The sequence below is a fragment of the Thamnophis sirtalis genome, unplaced genomic scaffold (assembly GCF_051295495.1).
Source record: "Thamnophis sirtalis isolate CommonGarterSnake01/CBP01778 unplaced genomic scaffold, rThaSir2_p1.2 scaffold_1, whole genome shotgun sequence".
NCBI classification, from domain to species: Eukaryota; Metazoa; Chordata; class Lepidosauria; order Squamata; family Natricidae; genus Thamnophis; species Thamnophis sirtalis.
This window is the reverse complement of record NW_028261381.1, coordinates 149454117-149481054: the sequence shown is the minus strand read 5'-3', so window position 1 is coordinate 149481054 and position 26938 is coordinate 149454117. Positions and strand designations below refer to the sequence as shown.

Here is a 26938-nt window from a genome sequence, read left to right as displayed (position 1 = left end):
CCTTTGTCATTTAATGTGCATAGGGACTTCTCTGTCCCCAAATAAACTTTTCCATATCATTGTTTCCAAAATTCTTACTTATTCTTCAGTTGCCTTAGTCTACTAACTCTTTGGATCCTGTTGTTATGCCAGACCTGATGGTAGATTAGTTAATTGCACGAGTCCTTGTTGGGTTGTCTTTGAGGATAGTATAGCCTCATACTTTCATTCATGCTTCAGAATTCAAAACTATGTTTCTTGGAGCCAGGTTATTTGAAGAATTGTCTTATCCCAGTTAATCTACTTGTCCCAGCAGAGCAGTGAGGTGGAGTATGTTAACGAAGTCTATTTTGTAGGACCAAGAAAAAGAACCTTCTCCGTGATGACTCCTTGCCTGTGGTTCATCATCCCCAAGGAAATAAGAATGGCCTCTATCTTGGTACTCTTTCAAAAGGCCATGAACACGTGATTTTGCCAATAGGCCTGAAAATGCCAGAGTGGTATGGAGCCCATCAAGTTTGATTGTTGTTGCCAGGGATGGGGTTCATTGGGTCTTGTATTTGAGATATTACTCTCGTAAGCTATAGAGTCATCATGACTAAGTTGGGCAGTGACATATTTTTTCTAAATAAAATAATTTAAAAAATTGGCTTGGACAAGCTTCCCAAGAGGACAACACAAAGTAGATTGTCCTCCTTTCCAAATTCATACATTCTTACATGGTCTTACTTAACATTTAGCACATACCCCACTTTTTAGCTCCAAACTATATTTCTAGAGAACCTTTGAAGTACATCTTTTTATTATGCAGTTTGTAAGGGTTTAAAGATTAAGTCTTACAAAAATTTAATTGCACACAAACAGGCGTCCACAAATTGATCTATAATCAAGATGGTTTTGCAATTAAAACATTACAGTCATGATTGATTTCCAAAATTCAATTGTTCTTCAGTAGACAATTTACAAGCATTATATTGCAATTTCTGCTGTGTTGATAATGTAATCTTGGGACCCACAACTCCATAACTGTGGGAGAAAAAAATTTACTTAAAAGGCCACATGATTTTAGTTGCTGCTGGATATGTTGGTTTAGTTTCATTTTCTGTCTGCAAATGAACACACATTTGAGTCATCCATCTTTTGTAACTATTCATTTGAGGCTTAAATAATAATAATAAAAAAAAGAAGTCAGTTCACTCCTGCTCACAAATCTCTTGGATGATGTTTAGGGGAATAAGCATCATTGCCTGATACTATAAAAATTATTCATCTTTGCTCTACCAATAGGTCTCATCAATATCACCAGAAATTCAACTTGAACCCCACTGTGCCAGCAGCACGTAGAAGCCATGGTTTCTGAAAGAAATGCCATCAAAATAATAAGAGGCATAAGAAAGAGATTTTGTGAATCAAAAATAGAATAAAGGCTCAAGTATATACTATGTTTTGAATACTGTGTTAGCTGGTATAGTGCTAGAATAAGACCTGTGTAGGACCTATCAAAGACCTATCATTGATTCTATCATTTCATATATTAGTGGTTCTAACTAAATATGTTCTGTTTAAATCTTTGTAAGTTTTATTTCAACTAAGTGTCATAGGCTCTATGTAGGCCAAGGTGGCATGCACTATCCACTCTAACACCATGATTGCATTAGAAATATACATCAGTTTTATAATGTTTGCATAAAGGGTCAATACATTTTCATGCAGTGTGGACAACTGTGTGATCTTGGGGAATGTAAAGGAAAGCAAGGGAGGGACATTTTTAATACCCGTAATTTTACAAGAATCTCATGTAGGATTATAGAGGTGATTGTTTAACAGATACTGTTCCCCCAAACATTATTTGTACAATTACATTGGTTGAAAAGAAACTTCTGTTGAGATGTTTCCAGCTAAGAAACTGTGCAAATGCAAGTTGTGAGAGAAAACCTCATTTGTGATGCATTATTCAAATAGTGAACTGAGCACGGTTTTGTTTTTGCAAATGAAATGCTAACTTTCCTGGACAAAAATAAGTAATCCCCATTATGTAACACAGATTATTGATGTACAGCATCAATCAACAGTTAGCATGCAGGACTGTTTAAAAGGTCTGGGCATTTCAGTTTTACAAAATGTACCAATGCTTAAACATAATGTGTTATATAAAATTATTTAGAAATGTAGTTACAGAACTGCTAGATACTGGTTTAAATAAAGATAAGGGGATTTCAAAATAGCATGTAAAAATTGAAAAAATGAAAGAGATACATTTTTAAAAAAATGTATATAAGATTGAGATCAGATTTACATAAGCTAAAGTTGAAATTCATCACATCCCCATGTTGAGCATTTTTACTGAAGCCAAATTGGAAAAGTTGTTGACAAAGGCATACACAGAAGCAAGATAAAAGCTTCTTCTTATTTTCCAGTCCTCTATTTAGCAATAGCAATAGCAATAGCAATAGCAGTTAGACTTATATACCGCTTCATAGGGCTTTCAGCCCTCTCTAAGCGGTTTACAGAGTCAGCATATTGCCCCCAACAACAATCCGGGTCCTCATTTTACCCACCTCGGAAGGACGGAAGGCTGAGTCAACCCTGAGCCGGTGAGATGTGAACAGCCGAACTGCAGAACTGCAGTCAGCTGAAGTAGCCTGCAGTGCTGCATTTAACCACTGCGCCACCTCGGCTCTTCAGAGTCAAACTACAATGGTGAGTGCAAGATTGTATAGAAAACTTTCATTCTTGGCTGCTACAACTTTTTCTGTTCTCTGTTCTACCCACATCATTGCAAGCCATGTATGTGCCACACCCTGGTTTATCTACAGAAGATGATAAAAAGAAAAATGGTGATCACAATTTATTTATTATGAAATTTATTTACCACCCATCTCATTTCAAAGCAATTCTGGGCAGCTTACAGTAATGGTACAATAGAAGTGCTGAATGTTTTTATGTGCATTAAAAATTGGTGAAGGATTGATTATATTGTCATGGCTGTCATCTTGATTTTTTTGATCATGCCTGTCAGAGGTGAAAAGGAGAATTTCTATGTGGTTAATGAAAAAAAATTACCAATTAATTCAGACATCTTCTGTCCATGCAGCTGATATGTGTGCAATTTTAAACCTTACATCTGTGTGCATTGTGGCTGAAAAATATTCTAATCTTTATTTGACAGAATATTGGTCCAGCATATTTTGCCTTGACTATCAGCAATCTAATTCTTTTTATGCAATCAAAGATAACTGTGTGTGGGATGACTATGCCCAGAGCTATAAAGCTGAACAACAACAACAACAATAATATGAGAAGTAAGTAAACAAGTCTAATGATGCCATTAAGTGAGGCAATAATGATGGGCTTGGTGGACTGGTTTGGATTCTTTTTTTCTTGTTATATTTTGTTTCATTATGTTTCTGTAAAAATTGGAGAACATTATAAAATGCTATTGGGAGATGCTGAAGAGGCTGAATAAAAAAAAGCAATTTTATATAGAGCCGCTGGCGTTAGAAATGGCTAGGAACGGTGAGAGGAAAATTTGGTTAATTATGCCACAGTTTCATTGTCTGCTGCTGTACACAGATTGACACAAAAGAAATGTTTTCCAAGTACCTAGGATTTGCCCAGAAAGAGGATAATACTTAATCAACCTTGTCGGGTTGCAAAAGCTAAGCAAGGATGAATCCAGGGAATATATATATGACAAAGAACCATGAAACCAGCACAGCACTCCATGCTGGGAAATCAGTAGGACATCCCCAAAAAAGGCAAGAACAAACCAGTTATGTAGTGCTAGCAAGAAAACTATCCAATTCTGTCCATGAATATAACTGTCAGGAGTTGATCTCAACTCAAGGGAGTCATTCCACTTTTGAATCAGGATTTATCATCCATGGAGCAATAATAACTGTAAGAAAAAGTATTTCAGTAATATTGTAATTGGTATTATGACAAACCTGCCTTTAATTGTGGCTTCTTGCCTGACTTATCCCTATACCCCTACTATTGGTTCAATTTATCCATTGTTTAAAATACAAGAAGTTAGGGACTCTTAAATAAAACTGAATGATGGTGGATCTCATGGCATTTTTTTAAAAAAAAAACTAAACAGCTTGAGTTTGCTTTGCTGACATTTGGTAATAGTTGAGATTCTCATAGATCAAGTGGCAGTATCCAAAGAAGCATGCTAAAGAACAAAAGAGGAAGAAGGATACTACAGAGCATTCACACACCAATACAGAAGGCACAGTTGGGATGCTCTGAGTTGAGGGCAAAAGATTCAAAGATCAAAGGTTTACTTGCTTTCTTAAGAAAGGTGAGTCTGCAAATGACAAGTCTTGGTGTTGGATGCCCACTGGAGAGACTGATGGCAGAATACTGGGAAGGAAAACTGGATGGAGGTTTGGAAGTTGCCTAGCAATTAACTGGATGTAGATATCAAATGGCTGCTGCTGATGTGTTGTTAGACTTAGTAAAGAATAACAGGGCTCGCAGAGCTAAATTGGATTGAAGAGAATTGTTTGGCACTATCCAAAGCATAATAAAGAACAAAAGAGGCAGAAGAATACTGTGAAGCATTCACACATCAATGCAGAAGGCACAGTTGAGATGCTATGAGTGGAGAGCAAAAGATGCGAAGATCAACGGTTCACCTGCTGGAAGAAATCCAGCAGACAACAAACTGTCAGCCATAATGAAGAAAAAGAATCACGACTAGTCTCCCTAAACTCATCCTTAACTTTACACTCATATGCTTACCTATATAATGTTCATATTTTTAATCAGCATTCTGGAATGCCTGTATTTTCTTATGAAATATTTGACCTGGGAAGAACTCAACTAACAAATTCAGAGAATATATAAAGTGATATATTGGATGTAGGAACTGATGTAGGAATACTATAATCTGCATGCCACTATAAGAACTAAGAATTATCTCAGCTTGTTTAATCAAATTCTCTAGCAAAATCTAGTATCATGCAATTCTATGAAAATAAGTCCTCTAATATTCAGTAGAGCTTATTTCAGGGATGTATGAATAAATTTACAGCTGCTGTGTTTAACTGGATTTAACTGGATTTTCAAGAAGTATATTTCCTTTGTCTCAATATTTTGTTTTTCATTTCAGATGTACATCGCTTTATGTTAATCAGAAATTATTTTAACACTGTACTGTAGGCTTCTGTTTTGCAGATGAGAGCTTGGAAATGGAAGCTGGTACGCTGATATGCAAATGATATACATAATGCATTCATGGCAAAATTTGCACTTTCTGAACTTCCTATTTTCAGCTATAGTATAATTGCATTTTCACCAGCAAATTGGCTGAGGGACCATAAAAATGGTGTGAGGTTATTCCAACTATGGAGAAGAAAGTCTACTAGCTCAAAAATATAATCACATAAATGGCAGATTTTTAAAAAGGGAATAATTTGCGTGGAATTAGATTAATGAGATTGGCTATCAAAGACTAATGGTAATTAAATATTATCTCCTGTATTAGAGGCAATATTATCTGAACACCAGCTGCTAGGAAACTTGTCCAAGAGATTGATATTGCATTCGTGTTTTGCTTGTAAGCTTCTTATAAGCCACTGTAGCCTCAGAATAATAGATTATTAGGTGAGAAAAAGTTTAGATAATAAACATATGCTAGTATTTAAGGCTCTTTTCCTCTAATTTCTTCACAAAATGATCATACAATTACTTGAGTTGATGCACTGATGATGTTACCTAATTTGGTAATGAAAGATCTGCAAAAAAACCACCAAGTTCAGAGACCACCAAGGACACCAGTTCAGCCCTGAGCTACAAATAATCTCTTCTATCGGTACCCGAGTTCAGTTGGAAGTGTGCCTGGAAGTTGCACTAACTCTTCAGCACCTGATAATTTATTGACTTCAAGGGATGGAAAGTTAGGGTTTCATTCTATCTCTCTATCTCTTCCAATTTCTTTGTGTACTTCTTGCTAAAGCAGTGATGGTGAACCTTTTCAGCACCAAGTACCCAAACTGGAATACATGTGCATGCGCGCACGCCGTAGCACCAAAATCTGAAGACCAGCTGGCCGGCATGTGCATGCCAGTTTTTTGGTTGTTTTGGGGGCTGTTTTCAGGCCATTTTTGAGGCATTTTTGGCCAGGAAAACAGCCTTCTTTTAGGCCATTTTTCAGACCATTTTCCGATGCTCCAGTGCCCGTAAAAAGCAGCTGGTGATGGCACATGTTCCCACGGAGAGTGCTCTGCATGCCACCTCTGGCACACCTGCCATAGGTTCGCCATCACGGTGCTAAAGTGAGTGAACTTTCTGTTTTTATCTTCACAGAAGTAGAATTATAGAACAATAGAAATGGAAGATAGATGTGTGATAGCTCAGTAAAGATGCTGAACTTGTCAGTTGGAAAGCTGACGGCTGGGTTCAAGATCCAAGTGCCATGTGATGGGGTGAGCTCCCATTACTTGCCCAGCTCTAGCAGTTTGAAAGCATGCAAATGCGAGTAGATAAATAAGTACCACTTCAGTGGGAAGGTAGCAGCGTCCCATGCATTAAAACCATAGCAACAATGCCAATCACAGCAATCTCTCCCCCAACCATCCCCCAAGAGAGAATGTCCTTCTCCTCTGACTATATTTTATCTTCCAGTTACAACATTTGGCCCTATGTCTATATGGTATTGCCAATCACCTTTTTCTAAAATCACTAAATGGAAATTATTTGGCGGTCAGAATGAGGAGATGCAAATAATTGAAAGGCCTCTGGCATGCTATATTCTAAGTTCCTTCTGCTTTGTTTTACCTATTTCTCATTCCATTAAGTAAAAAACTATAATGGAAGGACTAAAGTGTTACATTTTTTGTTCCTATTAAACTCTGTTTCAAATTGCTTTGCTTTTCAATTTGGTCTCTAAAGCAAACTATTCCATTATATGTTCCAATTGTCCCCTAAGATAAATTGAGTGCAATGCTCCTTGTTTGATACACCATATTTTTGCCATTAGATAAGTCGTATTAAATTATACAGCAACTTGGGTAGATAAGAGACTTGCTCTTGGTTATACAATGAAAATGGATGACAGCACAATCAGGCAACATTCCAAATCTTAACATTTTATTAAACATCTGCAGTCTTTCATGTTACCATTTTTGTAGACAGAAAATTGATTCTTGCAAACTAATGCCCCATGGATCATTAAAACGAATTGCATATGGAGAAAATCTGGGACATTTTTTTCCTGTAGAGTTGTAATAAATTTGCTTATTCCACCCCTTGTTTGGTCATGCCACAACTGTGCATTTGTACACAATAAGAACGGCACTGCCCTGTTCAATTAAAGAGAAGGCCAGCTGTCTGTGTTCAACATAGTAAGATAGACTTCCGTAGACTTCGCTACTATTCAGAAGGGTGCAAATTCAATTGATCCAGTCATTTTATCCTTCTGTTTGGAAATTATTTCTGAAGTTCTCCAGATGTTGGTCTCAAGGCTTTCAATGGCTCCAAGCAGCTTTGCTTTCTTATCATTTGTTTTCAAAGGCCCAAACATAACTTCAGCCCCCAAAGGTTTTTTTACTTCTGTAATACAATGTTAGTATTTATTCCCTTGATCTGGACCCCTTGGAAACATGAGTGGGATCAAGAAGCAGCCATATCCACTCTCACTAGACAAGAGGAATGAGTTTTCAAGACCTACCTAATTTTCAAGGCATGAAAGCATACTGATGGATTAACACCATGGTTAATTTCATACCCAACCTATAAGGTAGAGAAAGACAAATGTACAATTGGGGGGGGGGATCTGACTTTCTACAGAATGTGAAGTCTTCTTTTCTATGCCTTTGTCATAGTATTACTACTTCTTGCCTTGGAAACTAGCCAATTTTTGAAGATGAGTTTAAACTTATTATACTCAAAATTCTCCCTTTTCTTTCCCTATCTATTTTTCCCAGCAAAGTTGATGCACAAAATGTTTCCCTTAGGATCCAATTATACTGTGGTAAAAAACACATTGTTTTTCAAAGCCATTGTTTCTTACAGTACTTTGCACTGACATTTGGATTATATTCAACATTATCTCTGATGAATGTTCACATTTTAAGAAGCCTATTGTTTGAAAGTTGTTCCCAATGTAAGGGTTTAGCTTTCTTGCTACTAAGGTCATAATGTTACTGAGTCTTTTATTCACTAGCTTTGGCAATACACATGGTGGCAGTTTGTTTTGTTTATCCCAAATGCAACCTGATTATAGTACCCTTAAATTTCTTCTCTAAATTGGAATAGAAAACTAGTAGCCATGAACCTTTCATCCGAAATTCTTCTGTGATTGTGAGTTGGATGAAAAAAGGGAACATATATTTCTATGGGGAAGGAGATAACAAAAATGAAAACTTCATAGAGGCAAAATGACAATGTTTTTATATTATTATTTTCAATGTATCGTTTCCCAGATTTATTTCAGTGCTGCTAACAGTTAGCAGTAATAGGAGTCTATACCTATTTAGGTTACTATGCACACCCATATTTTTGCCTTTGCCTTTGGTGAGATGGGTGACGTTATAATTTGATTAATAAAAATAAATAAATAAATAACCTAGAACTACAGTGCTGATTGAAAGGCATGTGGCATCCCTAGGCTACAGAGACTGATGGTGAAACCTCCCACCAATGTAAATATTTGTGTTGTTAGAATGATTTGGAAGAATGCTCTTAAGCTATGGTGCCCTAGGCCGGTAGCTATTCAGCTTTAACTTTTACAGGCAATTTTAGAAATACTCATTCAATGCCTTTAATTGATAGGATGCCCCTAAATTCTTGCATTATCCTAATCACAATTTGTTAGAGAAATAATCACAATGAATCTAGTCAACGCTCTTTTTAAAATTTTATTTAGTTGAACTTCCTTTTTTAATCATGCAATTCTTGTTATTGTTGGTGAAAATGGAAGATTATATCTATTTTTTTTAATCAAAAAAGGAACCTAGTATATCTCAGCTTCTTTTATCACTGTACAATTATTATGATGAGTTACAACTTCACAAGGATGCTTCATAATGGAGAAGAGATGCTTGAGACAAGCGGTTATGAGTTTCACCTATTTAAAGCACGTTGTGTCAGTTTGGGAGCCTCCTCGGTCCTTTTATTGTCTTCAGAAGCCTATTTAAGTCTCAAAAAGTTCTGAGGGACATAGTTGGAGCAATATGAAGTTAAGCAGTGCATATTTTTCTCTTTAGAAAAGGATGGGTGAGATATTTCTTCACGAAGCAGGATCAAAGTCCTTTTTGCTTCCTCCATCATCAATCAGGCTGTCATGCCTCCAGACCAAGCCATGACAGCTGGTCTCTTCCATGATGATTTCAGGGATTCCATCCTTCACAATGGGAGATCGCTCTTCTCCCCATCATCCCTGGATTTTCCCCTCTCTATGCTGTCCCCTCCAATGCCCAGCTTTGCCACTGCCAGCCTCCAGACATGAAAATTCAGACAGGGAGAACGGAGTCTCATTCTCCTGTAACTGTACCAATGTGACGTCACCCTGGAAGTCCCTCCTTGGTCCTTTCAATGACTTCAGGGGTCTATTCAGGTCTCAGAAAGTTTTGAAGAGCACAGTTGGAGCAATATGAAGTTAAGCAGTGAAGATTTTTCTCTTTAGAAGAGGGTGGGTGATGTATTTCTTCACAAAGCAGGATCAAAGTCCTGTTTCAGTTCAATCAGCATCAAAGCAAAGAACCCCTTTAAAGTTCAGCAAAGACCAAATTACTGTCCTTAGCCAAATTCCTTCATTAGTTGCTCTTATATCATAATCTGACCCTGAGCTTCCCCTACATATATTACAGAATTCAGCTGCCTGAACACAATTATTATTGTCTAGTAGATAATTTTTTCCTCTTTGATTTATTGCTTCATTTTAATGGTCCCTGTAAAGAGAGTCTATAAGCACAAAATTTAATCAAATGGAAGCCTTTTAGTAAATCAAGAGCTGAGTTTTACTGATTTGTTTTAGCTTAATGCTTCATATTTAAGTTGGTATCAATTATTGAAATTAATTCTATTCCTTTACTCAGCAACAGGAATGACTAGTTTCTTCAGTGTGGAATTTACATTGGAAATCTCTCACAAAGAAGTTGGTTAAGGCTAGAGGCAGTGTCTAAGAGATGGATCTTACGTTAGCTTGTATGAATCAATTCTGAAAACATTTCAGAAAAATCATAAGTCTAACCTCGATTGAAGGAAGAATTGTGAATAATTAATGAGTCTTTTTCAAATGCCAGTAAAAGTAACAGAATTGCTTTGCTATATCTGTATCTGCTTAGAAGGGTTATCCGTGAAAATTTCACCACATTGGTAAAAAAAGCAATGTTCTCGAAATGTGATTTCCAAATCTGGATCAGTTCCATGTGGATTGGATCTCTTTGAGATACGTTTGCAATAGCCATCTGATCAGACAATAATATCACCTGGATAGCTTCCTGTCTATCTAAGGATACTCAAAAAGAAACTTAGGATCACTTGGCCTCTTGATCAGATCCTTGAAATCCTTCCTCTGACATCTCTTTCTCTGCAACTGGGCTAAAATGAGAATGTAGAGAAGCATCTGACAAATAATCTTGCTTTTTATACCAAGGATGCTCTGAGAAGAGGAGCTGAGCACTGCATTTTAAAAACTCCTCTTACAAAAGCTGCCTCCCAATTTCTGAAATGAGTTTTATTCCTGGTTTAAAAAAAAACCATTTTAATAAATTGTATTCTCATGGTACTTGCAAATTTCTTGTTTACTTTCTCCCGGTGTTTTTGTTCAACTTATTTAACTATTAATGAGGGACAATGTTACTGCTGAGGTTGTTGAATTTCTGATAGATGTATTTCCATCACCTTCAGGTATTTCCACTAGAAATACCCTGGCCTTCACCCTTTTGAACATAAAGTAGTCAAATGGGAGGCGTTCTACTTTGAAGATGAATAGAAGTCAATGTGGTTGTGAAATACTGAAAAGCAGAGAGGACTGTGTAATACAAGAAGGTAACAACCTAAGAAATATGATGTTAATTCTCCTGCATCAAATTGAATAATAAGGGATAGAAAAATGCAATTTTATTTTCTGTATGGTACTAGTTCTGTGTGCAGCAATAAGCTGGAAAAAAATTGCAACAAAATATAGGAAGAGAAACTTGATAGAGGACACATTTGGCTCCCAGATAGAATACTTCACCCCTTCTTCTTTAAGAGATTGATAAAAAAATTGTTAGGCTTGCTGTTTAAGCAAAGGAATGGCAAACCTCTTTCCACTTTGCTACCCATATTTTCCCATTACAGTCAGGCCAACTGAAAGTTAACATTACTGTACAAAAGGCCAATTCTAATTTGGTTGCTTTGTTTTACTAGGCTGATCAGCAATTCTGTAGGATCTTATCATTTACATGGTGGGCAGAAATAAATGATTAAGAGATTAAAAGAATTGGAAGGGACCTTGTAGGTCATCTAGTCCAACCTCCTGTCCAAGCAGGAGACTCTGTACCATTTCTGACAAATGGCAGTCCAATCTCTTCTTGAAAGCCTCCAGTGATGAAGCTCCCACAACCTACAAGAGCAAGCTGTTCCATTGGTTGAGAACAATTGGTTGAATGTTCTCACTGTCAGAATATTTCTAGGTTGAACCCTTGATCAGTTTCCATCCATTATTCCTTGTGTGGCCTTTGGGTGCCTTGGAAAATAGCTTGACCCTTTCCTCAAATAGTGGAAGGCTGCTACATGTCTCCCCTGGTCCTTTTCTTCACTAGACTAGCCATGCCCAGTTCCTGTAACTGTTCTTCATATGTTTCAGTCTCCAGTCCCCTAATCATCCTGGTTGCTCTCCTCTGCACTTTTTCTAGAGCCTCAACATCTTTTTTATAGTGTAAGGACCAAAACTGGATGCAGTATTCTAGGTGTGGTCTTACTTTTTACTACATATGTATTACTTTTTCCTGTATATTTTCCTAATATATACATTTTATATGCATGTTTTCATAGTGTGCAAGCATAGTGTAATGGCTTAAGCAGTTGCAATTTTTTGCAATATACTTAATGGTATGAATGGTATGTTTTCCTATCAGGTATTGTATACATTTTGTACATTATACATAGATGTGTGTTTGTGTACATACATACATGCATACATACCAGTGGTGGGATTCAATTTTCTTTGTACTACCAATTCTGTTGGCATGGCTTGGCTTGGTGGGTGTGACTTGGTGGGTGTGGCAGGTGAAGGATACTGCAAAATCTCCATTCCCTCCCAATCAGTTGAGACTTGGGAGGCAGAGAAAAGATGTAGGTGGGGCCAGTCAGAGGTAGTATTTACAGGTTCTCTGAACTACTCAAAATTTCCACTACTGGTTCTCTACTGCTGGTTCTCTCTCTACTGCTGAATACCACCTCTGATACATACACACATACATACATACTGTACATACATACCGTACATACATACATACATGCATGCATGCATGCATGCATGCATACATACATACATACATACATACATATTTGCAAATTATCATTATAGTTATATTTCAAATGGAGCATATTCTCTATTAATCATTTATACGTAGTTGTTCCTCTGGAATAAAAGGGTTCAATAGAGGAGTTTTTCTCTAGCACTCCCATGTTCCTTATAACTGTAACACCTGAGTAACAAAATAATGTCAAATGTCAGTTCCTTAACCTTACCCCTCCAAAATATACTTTCTGCATATTTCCTCTTCTTAATCAGTGAAAAACATTGGGTCTTTCAACTACAACTTGAAATCTCAAAAGCTCTAAATTATATAGCGTTGATATAGAAAAAGTTTTTTCCTCATACAAAAGACCTCTTTTAGCAGTTGCCCTGAAAAGTTTCTCTGTGAATAATTTGGTTGAAGTTGGGCGTCATGAAAAAAACATCAAATCAGTTCAATAAATATATAACAATTCCCAACCTGATTATTTTAGTAGCAAATGCTCTTTTCCCTCCTTTGCTTTGCAAAGGTTAATTGTGAGGGTCAAATTATATAGCAGAGAAAGTATTTAGAAATAACCAAAATACCCCAAAAGACAACCCAAAAAGGAATGTATAATAAAGACAGTGGGGATTTATAAAGAATGCTACAAGGGCTGTTGATAGGTAGGAAAAAATGAAATAATACTGATTTTTGTCATGTATAACTCCTTCATAATTTAGCTAGATTGCATCAATAGTTTATTACTTCCCTGAAAAAGACACATTCTGGGATGGAGAAAATTAATGGAGAAAATAAGAAAAGAAAAAGAGTCTATCATGGCAGTTTGGAATCTTTTTAAGCTTCTAATAACTCTTGACCATACATCTTGTTTACTATATGATATAGTATAATGACCATGAGTTTGCAGCCTCGGAGTATTAGAAAGGAATTTCCAGTGCAATCCTAATATCAGTAGTGACGCCCCAGGAACTTTTTCCAGAATTTCCCATCCATAAATCACCTACACATGATAGGTTTGACCTTGTCAAACAGTCAAACAATTGCTTATAACAGCCGATTTCCTGCAAGAGAAAGTCTCCATAAATGCTGAAGATCATATCCATCCAAACAGGTACCATCACTATAATTTTCCCTTCAGAAGGAAGCAGAAATGAAAGACAGGTGAGAAAATGCCTATTAATCGCTTATCAGATTATTCCTTGCTTCACATTAAGAATTCTTCCAGAAAAGTATTTTTCTTGTGTCTTTGTTCGGTGTATAGTAAATGGCAAGATCATAAAGTATATAAAGAGGAGCTATATTTATTTTGCTGGGATGCAGGTTGTGATTTCTTGTTTTCAAAGCTAACTAAAGCCTATGGAACAGTGATGAAAATAAATGAAATTTCTGTTTTTTTAGAAGTGCTATATTCTAAGCCCCAAGATCCTTCATCAATGGACATGGTGGAAAGGATGGTGGGAAGTCCAAAGGCTACAGGTTCCTTTATTATTATTTAAATAATGCTAGATAGAGTTTACTCATATGTATATATTCTGCTAGTTCTACTGCTATACTTATGGGGAAACAAAAATATTAACAATTTCCTGGGCAATGAAATCACAGTGGACTGGGAAAATATTTGGACAACAACCCATGCAAGCAGTGACTTGAACAAGAATAAAAATAAGGTATTTTCAATTGATAGAATGATGCCACTGGTATAACCCACTACATTCTTCAGCAACGTGTTTTTTTTAAAGAAAACATATACCACTGATCAAAAACAGTCTTGTTGTAAAACTGGAGCAGCAGAGAAAATGTTCCTGCCATATAACCAGAAACGCATTTTCATTAAAAAAAAAAAAGTCTTCAAAAGAATCAAACATTTTAAAAATGCATTCAGGATCTTTAAAATTGGAATAAAATAGAAAAGCAAAACACAAATAGTGTTCAGAGCTAAAAGATGGCAGGGAATATTTGATTAGTCTACTACCTGTTCTCAGTTCTGACTATGCAATTTCTCCAAAAATACAACATCTGCAATGAACTGGAGGCATTCATCTGAAGGCTCGGACAGTGAAGATGACAGCTACCACATGCGCAGTGACCACACCAAGCCGGCGTGAAAATTTGAACCATGTTTCCCGCCTTGTACCGGTTGTGGAGGAGACCATCTCAGAACATATTGCCGTTTCCGTGATGCAATCTGCCAATGCTGCGATCGAAAAGGGCATATCGCTAAGGTATGCAGAAGCAATCACCCCGTTACAACCTGGAAGCCCAGAAGCTGACCTAACCACCAGCAGAGGCCCAACCAAGGGGCAAGGCAGCCACTGCCATGGTGAACAGAAGGCAGCACCAGAGTCACCTACCACACATCCATAGGCCAAGTCCACACGAAGTGGCCAAAAAAGCTGAAAGTCACAGTCCTCATTGAGGACTCTCCATGCGAAATGGAGATTGACACTGGGTCATCCTTGACCATAATGCCTTGGGCAGAACTCAAGCAGGCGATCCCTAGCCTTAAGAAGCAGCATCTACAGGTTCCTGACATCCGCCTTCATGACTACCAGGCGAACTGAGTCCCCATCGTGGGACAGGGCATCTTCCGGATGAAATTCAAGACTTTCTGTGGCCAGCTACCAGTGATGGTAGTCAACGGAAACCTGCAGAGTCTCCTGGGACTTGACTGGTTCGAAGCCCTGGGTCTAGAAGTGACCGGAATCAACCATCGACTTGGCTCTACATTGGGGCATGCCAACGCTTTGAGTCGATGCCCACTGCCTGAACTGCTTGCAGACCCTACCCTGAGACTCCAGTCCTCCTCATTGACTGCCTAGAGTCTGGTCCTGTCTTGTCTAGTGACATTGCCCACCACTCTGAAAAAACTCCACCCTCAAACAGGTTTTGAATTGAGTGTGGAGGTGGTAGCCCAAGCCCTGTCGGGTCTGAATTAAAAATGTTTTACTGCAAACATAATGAACTGTCTGTAAATAATGGTTGCTTACTGTGGGGGGACGGGTCATTGTTCCACCCAAACTGTGTGTTGTAGTATTAGAGGCTTTGCACGTAGGGCATCCTGGAATTGTCAGGATGCAGTCTTTGGACAGGAGTTACATGTGGTGGCCTAACATGGACAGGGAGATAGAAGAATGGGTGGCTAGGAATCCAGACCAGCTCCCCCAGAGGCGCCCACTAAGGAGTGAGAGTGACCTCAAGCACTGTGGTCTAGGGTGCACATAGATTTCGCTGGCCCAGTTCATGGCCAGACTTTCATGGTAGTTGTGGACGCCTACTCGAAATGGCTAGAAGTAGTCCTCATGATCTCTACCATGGCAGAAGGCACTACGGCATCAAGGCACTACAGAGACTTTTCTCCACTAACGGCCTGCCTGATGTCTTGGTCTTTGACAATGGCCCCCAATTTACGGCTATGCAGTTCGAGACCTACTTAGCAGCGCAGTGAATCAGACCTGCCCTGGTCGCTCCATTCCATCTGGCCTCCAATAGTCAGGCAGAGAGAATGGTGAGATCTGCAAAAGAGGACCTATCCAGGATGGGCCCGGGAGATTGGCAAACATGGGTTGATCAATTCCTCCTCATACAACACATCATGCCAAGTGCTACCACTGGGAGAAGCCCTTCTGAGCTTCTAATGGGTCACCGGCTAAGGTCCCACTTAGACCAGCTACACTCAAACTACTCTGCCGCATCGCCCCCAGATTCGACAAGCAAAATAAGGAACTTTAGTGTAGGGGATTCAGTTTACTCTCACAACTACGCTGGGGGAACTCTGTGGATTCCTGCCACAGTAATAAGCATCATCGGACCTCGCTCTTACCTAGTAGAGCTTGAGGACAGTTGGAATTGGGGATGGCATGTTGACCAACTCCATGGCCGCCTCTCCAACTCCAATCTTAGGCAGCCAGAGGTAACTCCTGCACGAGTTAGCCAAAGCCCTACCCAAAAGGAGCACGAAGTCACTCCTTCCACAGACAACTCAAGCTGAAGGGACTGGGGCATTTATATGTTAGGGTTGCAGGCCCACAGTGAGCTCCAAGCGAACCAGCTCCAGAAGCTCCAGCCACGGCCTGGGAAAAGTTCCAGGAGCTTCCACCAGGCGAAGCCGCAAAGTCAACAAGTCAGTCCGACCTGACTGAAGAACACCCACCAACTGAACTGCGCAGGTCTGGGCAAGCCACTAGAAAGCCCGCCTACCTGCGTGACTACATCACAAGTTGGTTGATTCCATCTAAGCGGGGTGGGGTGTTAGATACCAGAATCAGTTACACTGGTTTACACCAAGGTCCTCTGTTCCAGTGGGAACAGAGATTCAACCTGATTGGTTGAAGGGTCTGACAGCTCCCTATAAAAGGGCTGCTGTCAGACTGAACCTTCGCTGGATTGTACATAGTTGTCTCAGAGTTAATAAAGAGCTGTTGTTGCCTAAGCCTGAGTGTGCCTTTCCTTACCCAATCTAACAAAGTTCATCTTCATTATCTAATTCATTCACAACTTTGGAATCTGAAACTTGATTTTTTCTTTACAAAAGGTAGTGTTTTTGGTCTTTTTCTTTAAAGGCAAAGAAAAACTGAAAACCAAGGCTATACTCTCTCTGGAGTTTCTACTGTTAACCAGAACTTGCAGAACATATGCTTAGCAGCCAGAAGGCCGTGGAATAAACCCAAGTTTCAGAGCAATTTGTTTTCTACCAACCTGGTGGAATTTACAATTCATATATTTATATAGTGAAAAATACATTCCTATCAAGAGGATAAGTATGCATCAGATTTCAGTTTTAAATTGCATCTGGAATAATGGATGATGCATGCATGCTATTGGACATCTTTATATTGCTCGTAGTGTTCCATATGCTGAAATAGAGATGGACTTCTGAGTACTCCACCAATTCAACAGCCACACACGCTTTGCTATGTGGATTTGCTTACAAATTTTCATAAGTGGAGATCTTTTGTGCCTACAAATGTCTACTCCCATGATAAAATAGAGTTGTAGAAAATAAATGAATAAATCTATTCCAGCAGTAAAATGTTGGCATTAATGCTCCATAAATCTGTTCATCGGTCTTATGAGAATTGCTCATGCAGACAATTTTTATATGTCAATTATTACTCTGTTTTTGAAACACCAACATAAAAAAAGAGATTTTTTTTCTCAGTGACATAAAGCTAAGACATCTCCCAAAGCAACCCTAAATAAATATTTTTAATAGATAATTCATGGATATAACATTATTTCCAACTGATAGAGAGATCTGTTGCTTGATAAAGTATGAAGATATTTTTGCAGTTGCTATTTTATTATTTTTGTCATATCTAGGTTACTCTTAAGAACACAATTTTAATTGCTTATACCAGTAACACTTGAATTCTTTAAGATGAGATGGAGGAAGCTTACCCTTTGAGTGAACTAAATGTACAATTTAAAAAAAAACAGAAGCCATGCCAAAAAATTCAGTTTGATTTAGTTTGCAGTCACATTTGATTAAAAATGTTACATTAATTCAGGGAATTGAATAAGTATGCATGAAGGGAGGACGAAGAGGAAGAAGAGGAAGATGAATTAAATGAGACAACATTTTAATTCCAACCTGATGTTCTCCCTGCATCTTTTTTCTACAGATTTCCTACATTTTCTCTCTTTCCTTCTTGCGTTGTTATATTGTTATAGACCACTCACTCTAAAACATTCCAGAATCTTCTGCTTACTCCATTCTTGTATTTTCTTGCCCAGAATTTCCTAGTAATAGCATAGTTCATCCAGTTATAAGCACGGGCCTTTCTACCTACTCAGTCTCCTTGTAACTAATAAAGGACATGAAGCATTCCCCCACAGATACTTCTTCAACATTTCGTATTCCTTCAGGAAGGATGGGAACCTTCTGACCTGCAGATCTAAATCAGTGCATTATACAATGCCTTTCCTTCTCCTCCCCAGTTTCACTACCTCTTTATCATTAATTTTCTCTGGTTTAGTCTCAACATTCATGAAAAAGCTTTTACTGTACTTTTGAGCTAAAACACATAGCTGACAAACTAGTCCCTTGGAGAGAAGCTTCTGACTTGAAAATTAGATCACTACTGTACAAAGAAACTTGCATGTAAAATTCGATTAAAGAGATCTTACCCGTTTCCTCAGATTGCAGGTTAGAGTGAGGTTCCTTGAGAAAGAGTTTGCAAAAGCTGTATAAAAGTCCAGAACTTTCAGCAAAGCTTCCCGTTTGATAATGTGCAAATCGCAATAGGTTAGGGCCCGTACGTTGGCACATGCGTGAGCCAGAGTGGTCTCTTTCCAGAAGATGTCACCAAAAACATCCCCTTTACCTGGCAAAGGAATGTAAAAGGCAATTAAAAACCAAAGTTTATAGAAAATAAATAAACGAATAAAAATCAACACTGTCATTTCTTAAAAGTAGAAATTCAACCTGCAGCAAGAAAAAGTGGCTGTCATCTAGGATCACTATAGATAAACAAGAAGTGAAATTTCTGGAGAAGGGGAGGCATCATCTAGTTAGCTTTGTTCCTTTATCACGAGGAAACTGTGAACAGTTTATTTGATAACTCATGATTTTTATGGTTACTCCCATCAAAGCTCACAGGTTCTAAAGTAGCTCTTCAGAATCAAAGGTTTGGGCTACAGCAATCAGCATTTGCTCTTTCATAAGTCTCCATGCCTAAATTAGTGTTTACAATAGGAAATCTAAGTCTTCATCATAACGACTGGTGGTTCTCATGTCTGTGCAATGAAATTACGAATCTCACGAATCCCTGCAATTTAAATAAACGTTTAAGGTACGCCACTGCGGGTTCTACCATTCAGACCACTGTAGCCCAAACTCTGTCTTGCAATTGGTGTGGTGCCTCACAGCAACCCTATTTGTCTGCTTTTTGGGCATGCCCCTTCTTAATACACCAATAAGTTGAAATCTTTTGCTTAATGTGTGTGTGTGTGTGTGTGTGTGTGCGCGCGCGCGCTTGAATCCGTGTGCACTCCTGGCAACTACTGCAAGAGTTTTCTTGGAATTTGTTTGAAACTGGTTTGTTGATGCCCTCTTCTTCCTAGGGCTAAGAGAGAGTGATTGGCGCAAGATCAGTCAGCTGGCTTCTGCCTTAAGTGGGACTAGAACTTCTGGTCTCTAGTTGGTACCTTAACCACTACGCCAAACTGCCTCTCAGTGAAACAGCAATAGTTAAAATGGCATTGCACTGGCTTTCTATGTTTCTCCATGTAGGGATAATTGATGTAGCAATACCCTGTTTTCCCAAAAATAATAGCTAACTGGAAAAGAAGTCCTAGCATGATTTTTCACAATGCTGGTAATATAAGCCCTAACCCCAGAATAAACTCCAGTTAAGATTGTCAGCCAGATGGATGTATTTAGTGCCATATTTCCCCCAAAAGAAGACCTAATCAGAAAATAAGTCCTAATGCATCTTTTGGAGCACAAATTAATATAAGACCCAGTCTTATTTTCTGGAAAACATGGTAGAGACTTTGCATATTTCTGTGCAAAATACTTACCTTGCATATACTATTAGCTAGATTGATATTCTCAAAGATTTCATAGCATTCATCCTCTCTCAGCTCAGTTTTCCTTTCTCTACCATCTCTGGCCTCATATCTGTAGCTGGCTCACTCACTTTCCAATAGCACACACACAGCTTTTGATAAACTTGAGTCAATCAAACTTTCTTATTATTACATTATTTCTTAAATAATATTAATCTTTCAGGTTTTTTTCCCCATACACATGAGCACCAGTCTCTAAAATATTTTCTTTAAAATGCTATCATCTTAATTCGGTGTTTCTCAACTTTGCCAGTTCTAAATGTATGGACATCAATTACCAGACTGGTTAGAGAATTCTGAGAATTGAAATCCACACTTTTTAAAGTTACCAAGCTTGAGAAGCATTGTTCTAAGTGTTTCTCTCTGTGTATGCATTCTTTCTGCTGCATTAAGCTATCTCCTATCCAACAATGTTCCTTCTCCAAGACTACAACTGAGAAGCTTTGCCTCATTTCTTCCTGAATGCTGTGTGCACCACTATGTGCTGCTATCCCGATCTGAGCTATTTCGGGGATAATTTTTTTCTTCTCAGCTTCCAGAGAGTCACTTGGGAAATACCAGATGGATGGCAATCTTACACTCTCAGTGGCAGCATGGAAAGCAGCCTCAAAAGCAAATTTTGCAGCTTCTGAATTATGGAATGAAACAAATGATTTTCCCCTTTATTCTAAGAAGAAATGTGCCCCATGAATTTATACCACAGATGTTTTGAACTATAACTGACCACTATGTTTCCTGACTGATAACTATCTTATCTTAAAGAGCCGTCGTGGCGCAATGGGTAGAATGCAGTACTGCAGGCTACTTCTGCTGCCTGCTGGCTGCCTGCAACTTAGCAATTCAAATCTCACCATGCTCAAGGTTGATTCAGCCTTCCATCCTTCCGAGGTGGGTAAAATGAGGACCCAGATTGTTGGGGGCAATAGGCTGATTCTGTAAACAGCTTAGAGAAGGCTGTAAAGCACTGGGAAGCGGTATATAAGTCTAAGTGCTATTGTTATTGCTGTCTTCTGAAACTTCTTGAGGTCACCTTCAAAAAAGTCTGACTGGCAGTATAATGTACCTTGTTTGCCAACCATTCATTCAGAGACCAATTAAAGTTATGACAATGCCAATTCAGATGAACTTATAACCATCCTTGAAGTTGCCGCCATCACAGTGCTCTTGCAACCATATAATCACCATTTGTGATCTTCACAGCCAGCTTCTGACATGCAATGTTCTGGTAGGAAGTTGCAGGACAGTCACAGGACATCTAACAACACTTCATGGTGATTTGCTTAATGACCTCAGTCAGAACTGCCGGAACTTCTATTGTAAATCAGGTGCAGTTGCATGATTGTTTTTTTAAAAAAGAAATATGACCACATTGCTTGGCCACAGAGCTGTCAGTCCCAAATGCAGTCAGTAAGTGAATGGTATCTGTACTAGTTAATACATCATTAAGGACTAAGAAAACTAATTGGCACTGTTTCCTACACTAGAGATCTGACAGATACTAGATTTCATACTTGTATGATTCTTCTGAAGATGTATGAAAATAGTGGTCATAGAAAATAAATAATTATTTATGAGAGGTTTTGAGAGAAACCCAAACAGGTTTCGTTTCTTTTGATTCAATGGCTCTGTTAAAAATAACTACAATCCCGAATGCTGCCAATTGGTCAGCTGCAAAAGAGGCATCTGCTTAATCATTTTTTTAATTAGAAGCCTACCAAAATGAAATTATGAGTTTGTGTTTGCACACAAGAAAAAAGTGTCATCATGCTGCAAAAATGATAAAATAGTCACTTGTGCCTGTTAGTCACTTGTGTCCGCCTCCTGCCAATTACCTCCCAAAGACCGATTCGATCACACAGGCTCGGCCTTCTCCGGGTTCCATCTGCCAGCCAATGTCGGCTGGCGACCCCCCTGGGGGAGAGCCTTCTCTGTTGCTGCTCCGACCCTCTGGAACGAGCTCCCCATGGAGATCCGGACCCTTACTACCCTCCCGGCCTTCCGTAAAGCTACCAAGTCCTGGCTGTTCCGGCAGGCTGGGGGCTGTTGAAGTATCCAGCCCCGCTTCATTTGTGACTGTTGTGTATTTTAATATTGTTTGTATTGTCTTATTTATCCCCTCCCCCATTTCATTGTGACCCGCCAGGAGTCCTTCGGGAGTGGGCGGCATACAAAACCAATAAACGAAACGAAACGTTTTCTAAACACTGAAGGTGAAATTATCAAAGAGAACATTATCCACTGAAGCTTTTTTTGGAAGTACTGGGTTTTGAGTAAATTAGTTACATGGAATTTTTAGTGCAAGAAAAGAACTTCAGGGGTTTCACGGTGTGTGTCTCTGTCAGAAACTGGGTCTTGTTATTGCTCTCCAAGGCTGATTCTTTTAAAACTTTCTGCCCTTCAAAGAAACAATAACTTCCACTTTTTACAAAAGAAGACAAATCCAATGAAATTCTCACATATAGAATGTGTTCTGGCAGTGAATTCAATTCAAAGGTGGCCAAGGACTGCTTGTATGTGTCCTGCCATTCATCAAATACTCAGTTCCCCAGTGTTCTGCAGCTTCTCTGACTTCCCATGAAAGAATGCCTCTGATTGGTTTTTATTTTTATTATTTTATTTTTTTGCTATCCAAGCTACCGGGGAAAGTCCAACCAATAAGATATTATTAGAAAACTATTTCTTCAAAAAAGTTAAATTTGGAAAAATTATCCACCCAATTGCTCTGCCCAGAAATCTGATGGTTTCCAAAGGATATTAATATCTAGCTTTAACTCCCCCATAACTTCATGACGTGGAATGTGGCTTTCCATCTTGAATTTCCCTTTGGGCTAAAGATACTATAAGTCTTCAACTCCTTTCTTTCTCTGTGTTTGTTAGCAGCTCCCAAAGCAGATCATTTCTCTGTTTCCCCTTTCTACTTTTAGGGCAGGGGTGTAAAACTCAATTTCAGTGAGGGCTGCATCAGGGCTGTGGTTGACCTCGGGGGGCCAGCTGGGCATGGCTGACTGGGTGTGTGTGGCCAATTGGATGTGTATGACCAACTGGGTGTGGCCAGCTTGATGCCACTCTCCAAACTTCTGGCATGTTTCCTCTTTGCATTGGGTAGAGTGGGCCGAAGCCGCACTGGCTTGATCTTTGTTCTTCACATTGATAGACCAGGCTGAAGCTACATTGGCCTGATCTTTCCTCTTCATACTGGGTAGACTGGGCTGAAGCCATGCTGGCCCAATGTTTCCTCTTCGCATTGGGTAGACCAGGATGGCCCTATGGGCTGGATCTGACCACATCATGGGCTGCATCCAGCCCTTGGGCCTTGCGTTTGACATCCCTGTTTTAAAGGCTGCTGTGGTGAAAGTAGGGAGGTAAAAGCAGATGCAGAGAAGGGAAGAGGAACAAGGAGAATGAAGGTTCCTTGTCTCTCTGGTTTCTTTTCTCCAGCATGTTTCCTTTTCCTTTCTAGCCAGCTTTTGAATTTGCTGGGGAGGTGAAAAAACAAGCAGCAGAAATTACTGATAATTGTGGAAGTGGTTTGTGGAAGTTATTCCATAAATTTGCTATTACTACATCAGTGGTGGGATACAACCAGTATGCCCTGATATGGGTGTACCAGTGCCTGCTGGGAGCACCAGGTACCATTCTGGTACAGTGCTCTGGAGTGCCCACCCGCCCAGTCTCCTTACCTGTATTTGAGCCGATCGGGGCTTCCACGCACGGGCCTGTGCAATGCTCCGCTGAGCGGCTGGAGCATCGCAGAGCCATCGCGGATGGCAAGTACACATGCGTGTGCTGCGTGCATACTGTGGAGGCATGGTCCCGTTGCACCGTACCAGTTGCAACAGGATCTGGAACCCATCACCGCCCTATATGAACCTTTAAAAAAAGGGAGGGGAGAGGTTCTGTACTCTCTAGCACCCAAAGAGAAATGGCAAGAGAAACACAGTGTCCTATGTTCAGATGTTGAGGGGTGGAGATGGTTCTGCAGAGAGCCAACTTGAGTCCTGCAGATCATCAACTTTCTTCAGAATCCTTCTTCTGTGTGAATCAGAACCTTCATATTGGGGGTTGTGTTCTGTTTTCTAATAGAAAATGCCATTTTTCTGATGGTTCACGGATCCTGCTTTGGTCTGCCTCAGGGACACACTAGAACTGCAATAGAGTCTCTATTGTGAGGCAATGCCCTCAACAAATGGTTAACAGGCTACCTCTGCACTAGGCAAGAAGAGTATGTGGATGAAAGCCTTATCTTTCTCCCTCCTGCACTAAAGGTGAACTTCTGAACTGGCCCTACTAACCCAGTAATCCCAGTGTTTGCTCAACCTTGGCAACTTTTAAGATATGTGGACTTCAGTTTCCAGAATTCAACTCCCATGCTGGCTAGAGAATTCTGGCATCTTAAAATTGGCAAGTTTGAAAAATACTGTATTAACACACTCAATTTTCAGTATTCTGTGTATGAGTCAGTGCAAACCTATCTCAAACTTTATTTCCAAACTCTGCCTGATTGAGACAGCCATCTCAAAAATGAATGAATGGGTGCCAGACTACACTATGGGTACTAGCTCAAATGCTTGGGAAGATGCCAAGACAATGAATATCACTTTCTCTATTGTCTGCCTATCTCATTCCACCAGCCCACTTCTATTTTATCTACTAAATGAAATAGAGTATAGTAGCAAGGGACTATCACACTGTACTCTTATGGAACCGAATCCTGCCCAGAAGTCACGTTAAAACAAATTAAAATAAAGTATTATAATACACTTGATATAATTAATGTATTTAATAATTTCCCCTTCTGTTACAGCTCAGCAGCAACTTTTTAGAGGCTCTTGAGGCTGCACATAAGTCTTTAGCAGAAAAGGGTCACATCCCCAGGGCCAGAAAATGTGCTAGAGGCACAGACACTGCTTTGCTCTAGTCCCCAAAAAGCGGGACAAGAAAAGAATTAAAAGAATGGATTGAAGCATACTTGGGATATTAACTTTCAAGGCTGCATCTGAGTCCTCCTTTTTTTTCAAAAGAGATCTAACTTTTTTTCAAAAGAGATCCAACCAATAGACCAAGGGCAATTTTATAAGACACAAGAAATGTATTATCAGCACTTTAAAGTACTGCTTACCAGGATGGGTGGGAGGGAGAGGGGGGGGGGGCTGGAGGAGATGGCTCATGCTGATCTGCCCTGCAGAGGCACATTTCTTTAACCTGCCATGGTGGCACTTCTGATCAGCCTCTACTGGGCACTACATTTTAATAATGTAATGTAATAATGTAGTTTAATAATGTAATTCTGCCACTCCATCTCAACAACCAGAAAGTGAGTGTCAGTTCTTTTCATGGCTTCTCTTTTCTGCCAAGTTTCAACAATCTGCACAACTCTGTGTGTAGAAAGGACTCCAGGGAAAACAGAGCTATAGGCTCTTATGGAAATTTGAAAATCAGCCCACAAGAAGGCATTGGTTAATTGTTTCCCATATTATTGTGACACACACACACACACACACACACGCGCGCGCACACACACACACACACACACACACACATAATGAATGTGTCCATTTAGTCATTGGGAGTTGAAGGAGACTTGTTTGATTTAATTTTTCAAGCATTTTGTCTACATTTTCATGCATAACAAACATCAAATAAAAAATAGGTCATGTAGAATAAATTATATAGATTATAGTGAGTATAGTAGGATTCTATGGGTTGATAAAAATGAAGGGTTTTTTCCCTCCTCCTGGTGTTGAAAGAGATTGTAAAATCTTAATGAGAAGAAAAGTGTTCTGAAATGGAGCTACCACTGCTGAGAAAGCTCATTTGTTGTAGTTGAGTAACATATTACTCAATTTAGGAAGCAATTGCAAGAAATACCTTGGGAGAAAAATTTGAAGAACAGGCAGATTCGTATGCTGCTATTAAAATAACTTCTAAAACAAAAAGTTTTAGAAACTGAGCTCAGGAGCTCAGGATAAATCCCATTCAAATATAGATCCTCCCATTCAAATATAGATCCAGTTATATTGTTATAGCGCTCCCCCAGTGATACGCCAGCATTAATATATTTTAGATTCTTCTACTAAGTGCAGTGCATAACATGTTTTGACAAACAGACTATTTTGTTTAAAGTACAACCTGCACATTTGTATTAAGGTAAACATATGATTCGTGTAAAATAGGACAGATTTTAGTGTTCTCTTTTATGCACATTACTGTCAAGTGTTTTCACATATCTCTATCAAGTAAAGATATAAAAAGATGTATATCAGGGGGCCACGGAAGTGGTGGGCGAGCACACATGCATAGCTCCACTTGCACGAGCTCCATTTGTGTGTTTGGTGGGTGCCCACTGCTTGTGCAAATAAGCTGAACATATGTGCATGCACCCGCCCACTATTCACACGGAACCATTTCCTCCCTCCCCTGCCCATCCACAAAGCCAGAAAGGTTGGGGAACGCTGATATATACAGTTGTATTTAGCAAGGCCTTCAAATTACCAGCATACTACATAATGCCGTAAAGCAGGGGTGTCAAACTTGATTTCATTGAGGGCTGCATCAGGGTTGTGTTTATCCTTGGGGGGCTGAAAGGGTATGGCTGGGGTGGGCATGGCCAGGCTGGGTGGGCATGGGTAGCTTGACACCCTGAAAACTTCTGCCAGTGAAAATGGAGCCCGGGAGCCTTCCGTGCTCTGTTTCTGCTGGCAGAAGACCGCAGGAGGCTGATGCAGTGAAAACAGAGCCCCTCCATTTTTTTTCTGGCAGAGGCACCGTGGGTCAGTCCTTCACTGTTTCCAGGGTGGCTCCACAGACCAGATCTAAGCACTCTGCAGGCCAGATTTGGCCCATGGGCCTTGAATCCCTGCCATAAGGTTCAAGAGAAGAATGGTGGCAGTCTACAAGATGGAATGTTTGCTGTTGACATTTGGTCATAT

At 39.4% G+C, this 26938-nt stretch overlaps 1 protein-coding gene across 2 annotated transcripts in view; it reads right to left on the bottom strand.

Moving 5' to 3' along the window:
* Window positions 1-26938, bottom strand: part of KCNH5 (potassium voltage-gated channel subfamily H member 5) — a 212081-nt gene that overhangs the window by 7539 nt on the left and 177604 nt on the right. For both annotated transcript variants that reach the window (XM_014063810.2, XM_087727455.1), the window contains exon 10: window positions 18567-18763. In XM_014063810.2, coding sequence (XP_013919285.1) covers window positions 18567-18763 — 197 coding nt within the window. The remainder of the gene's footprint in view (window positions 1-18566; window positions 18764-26938) is intronic.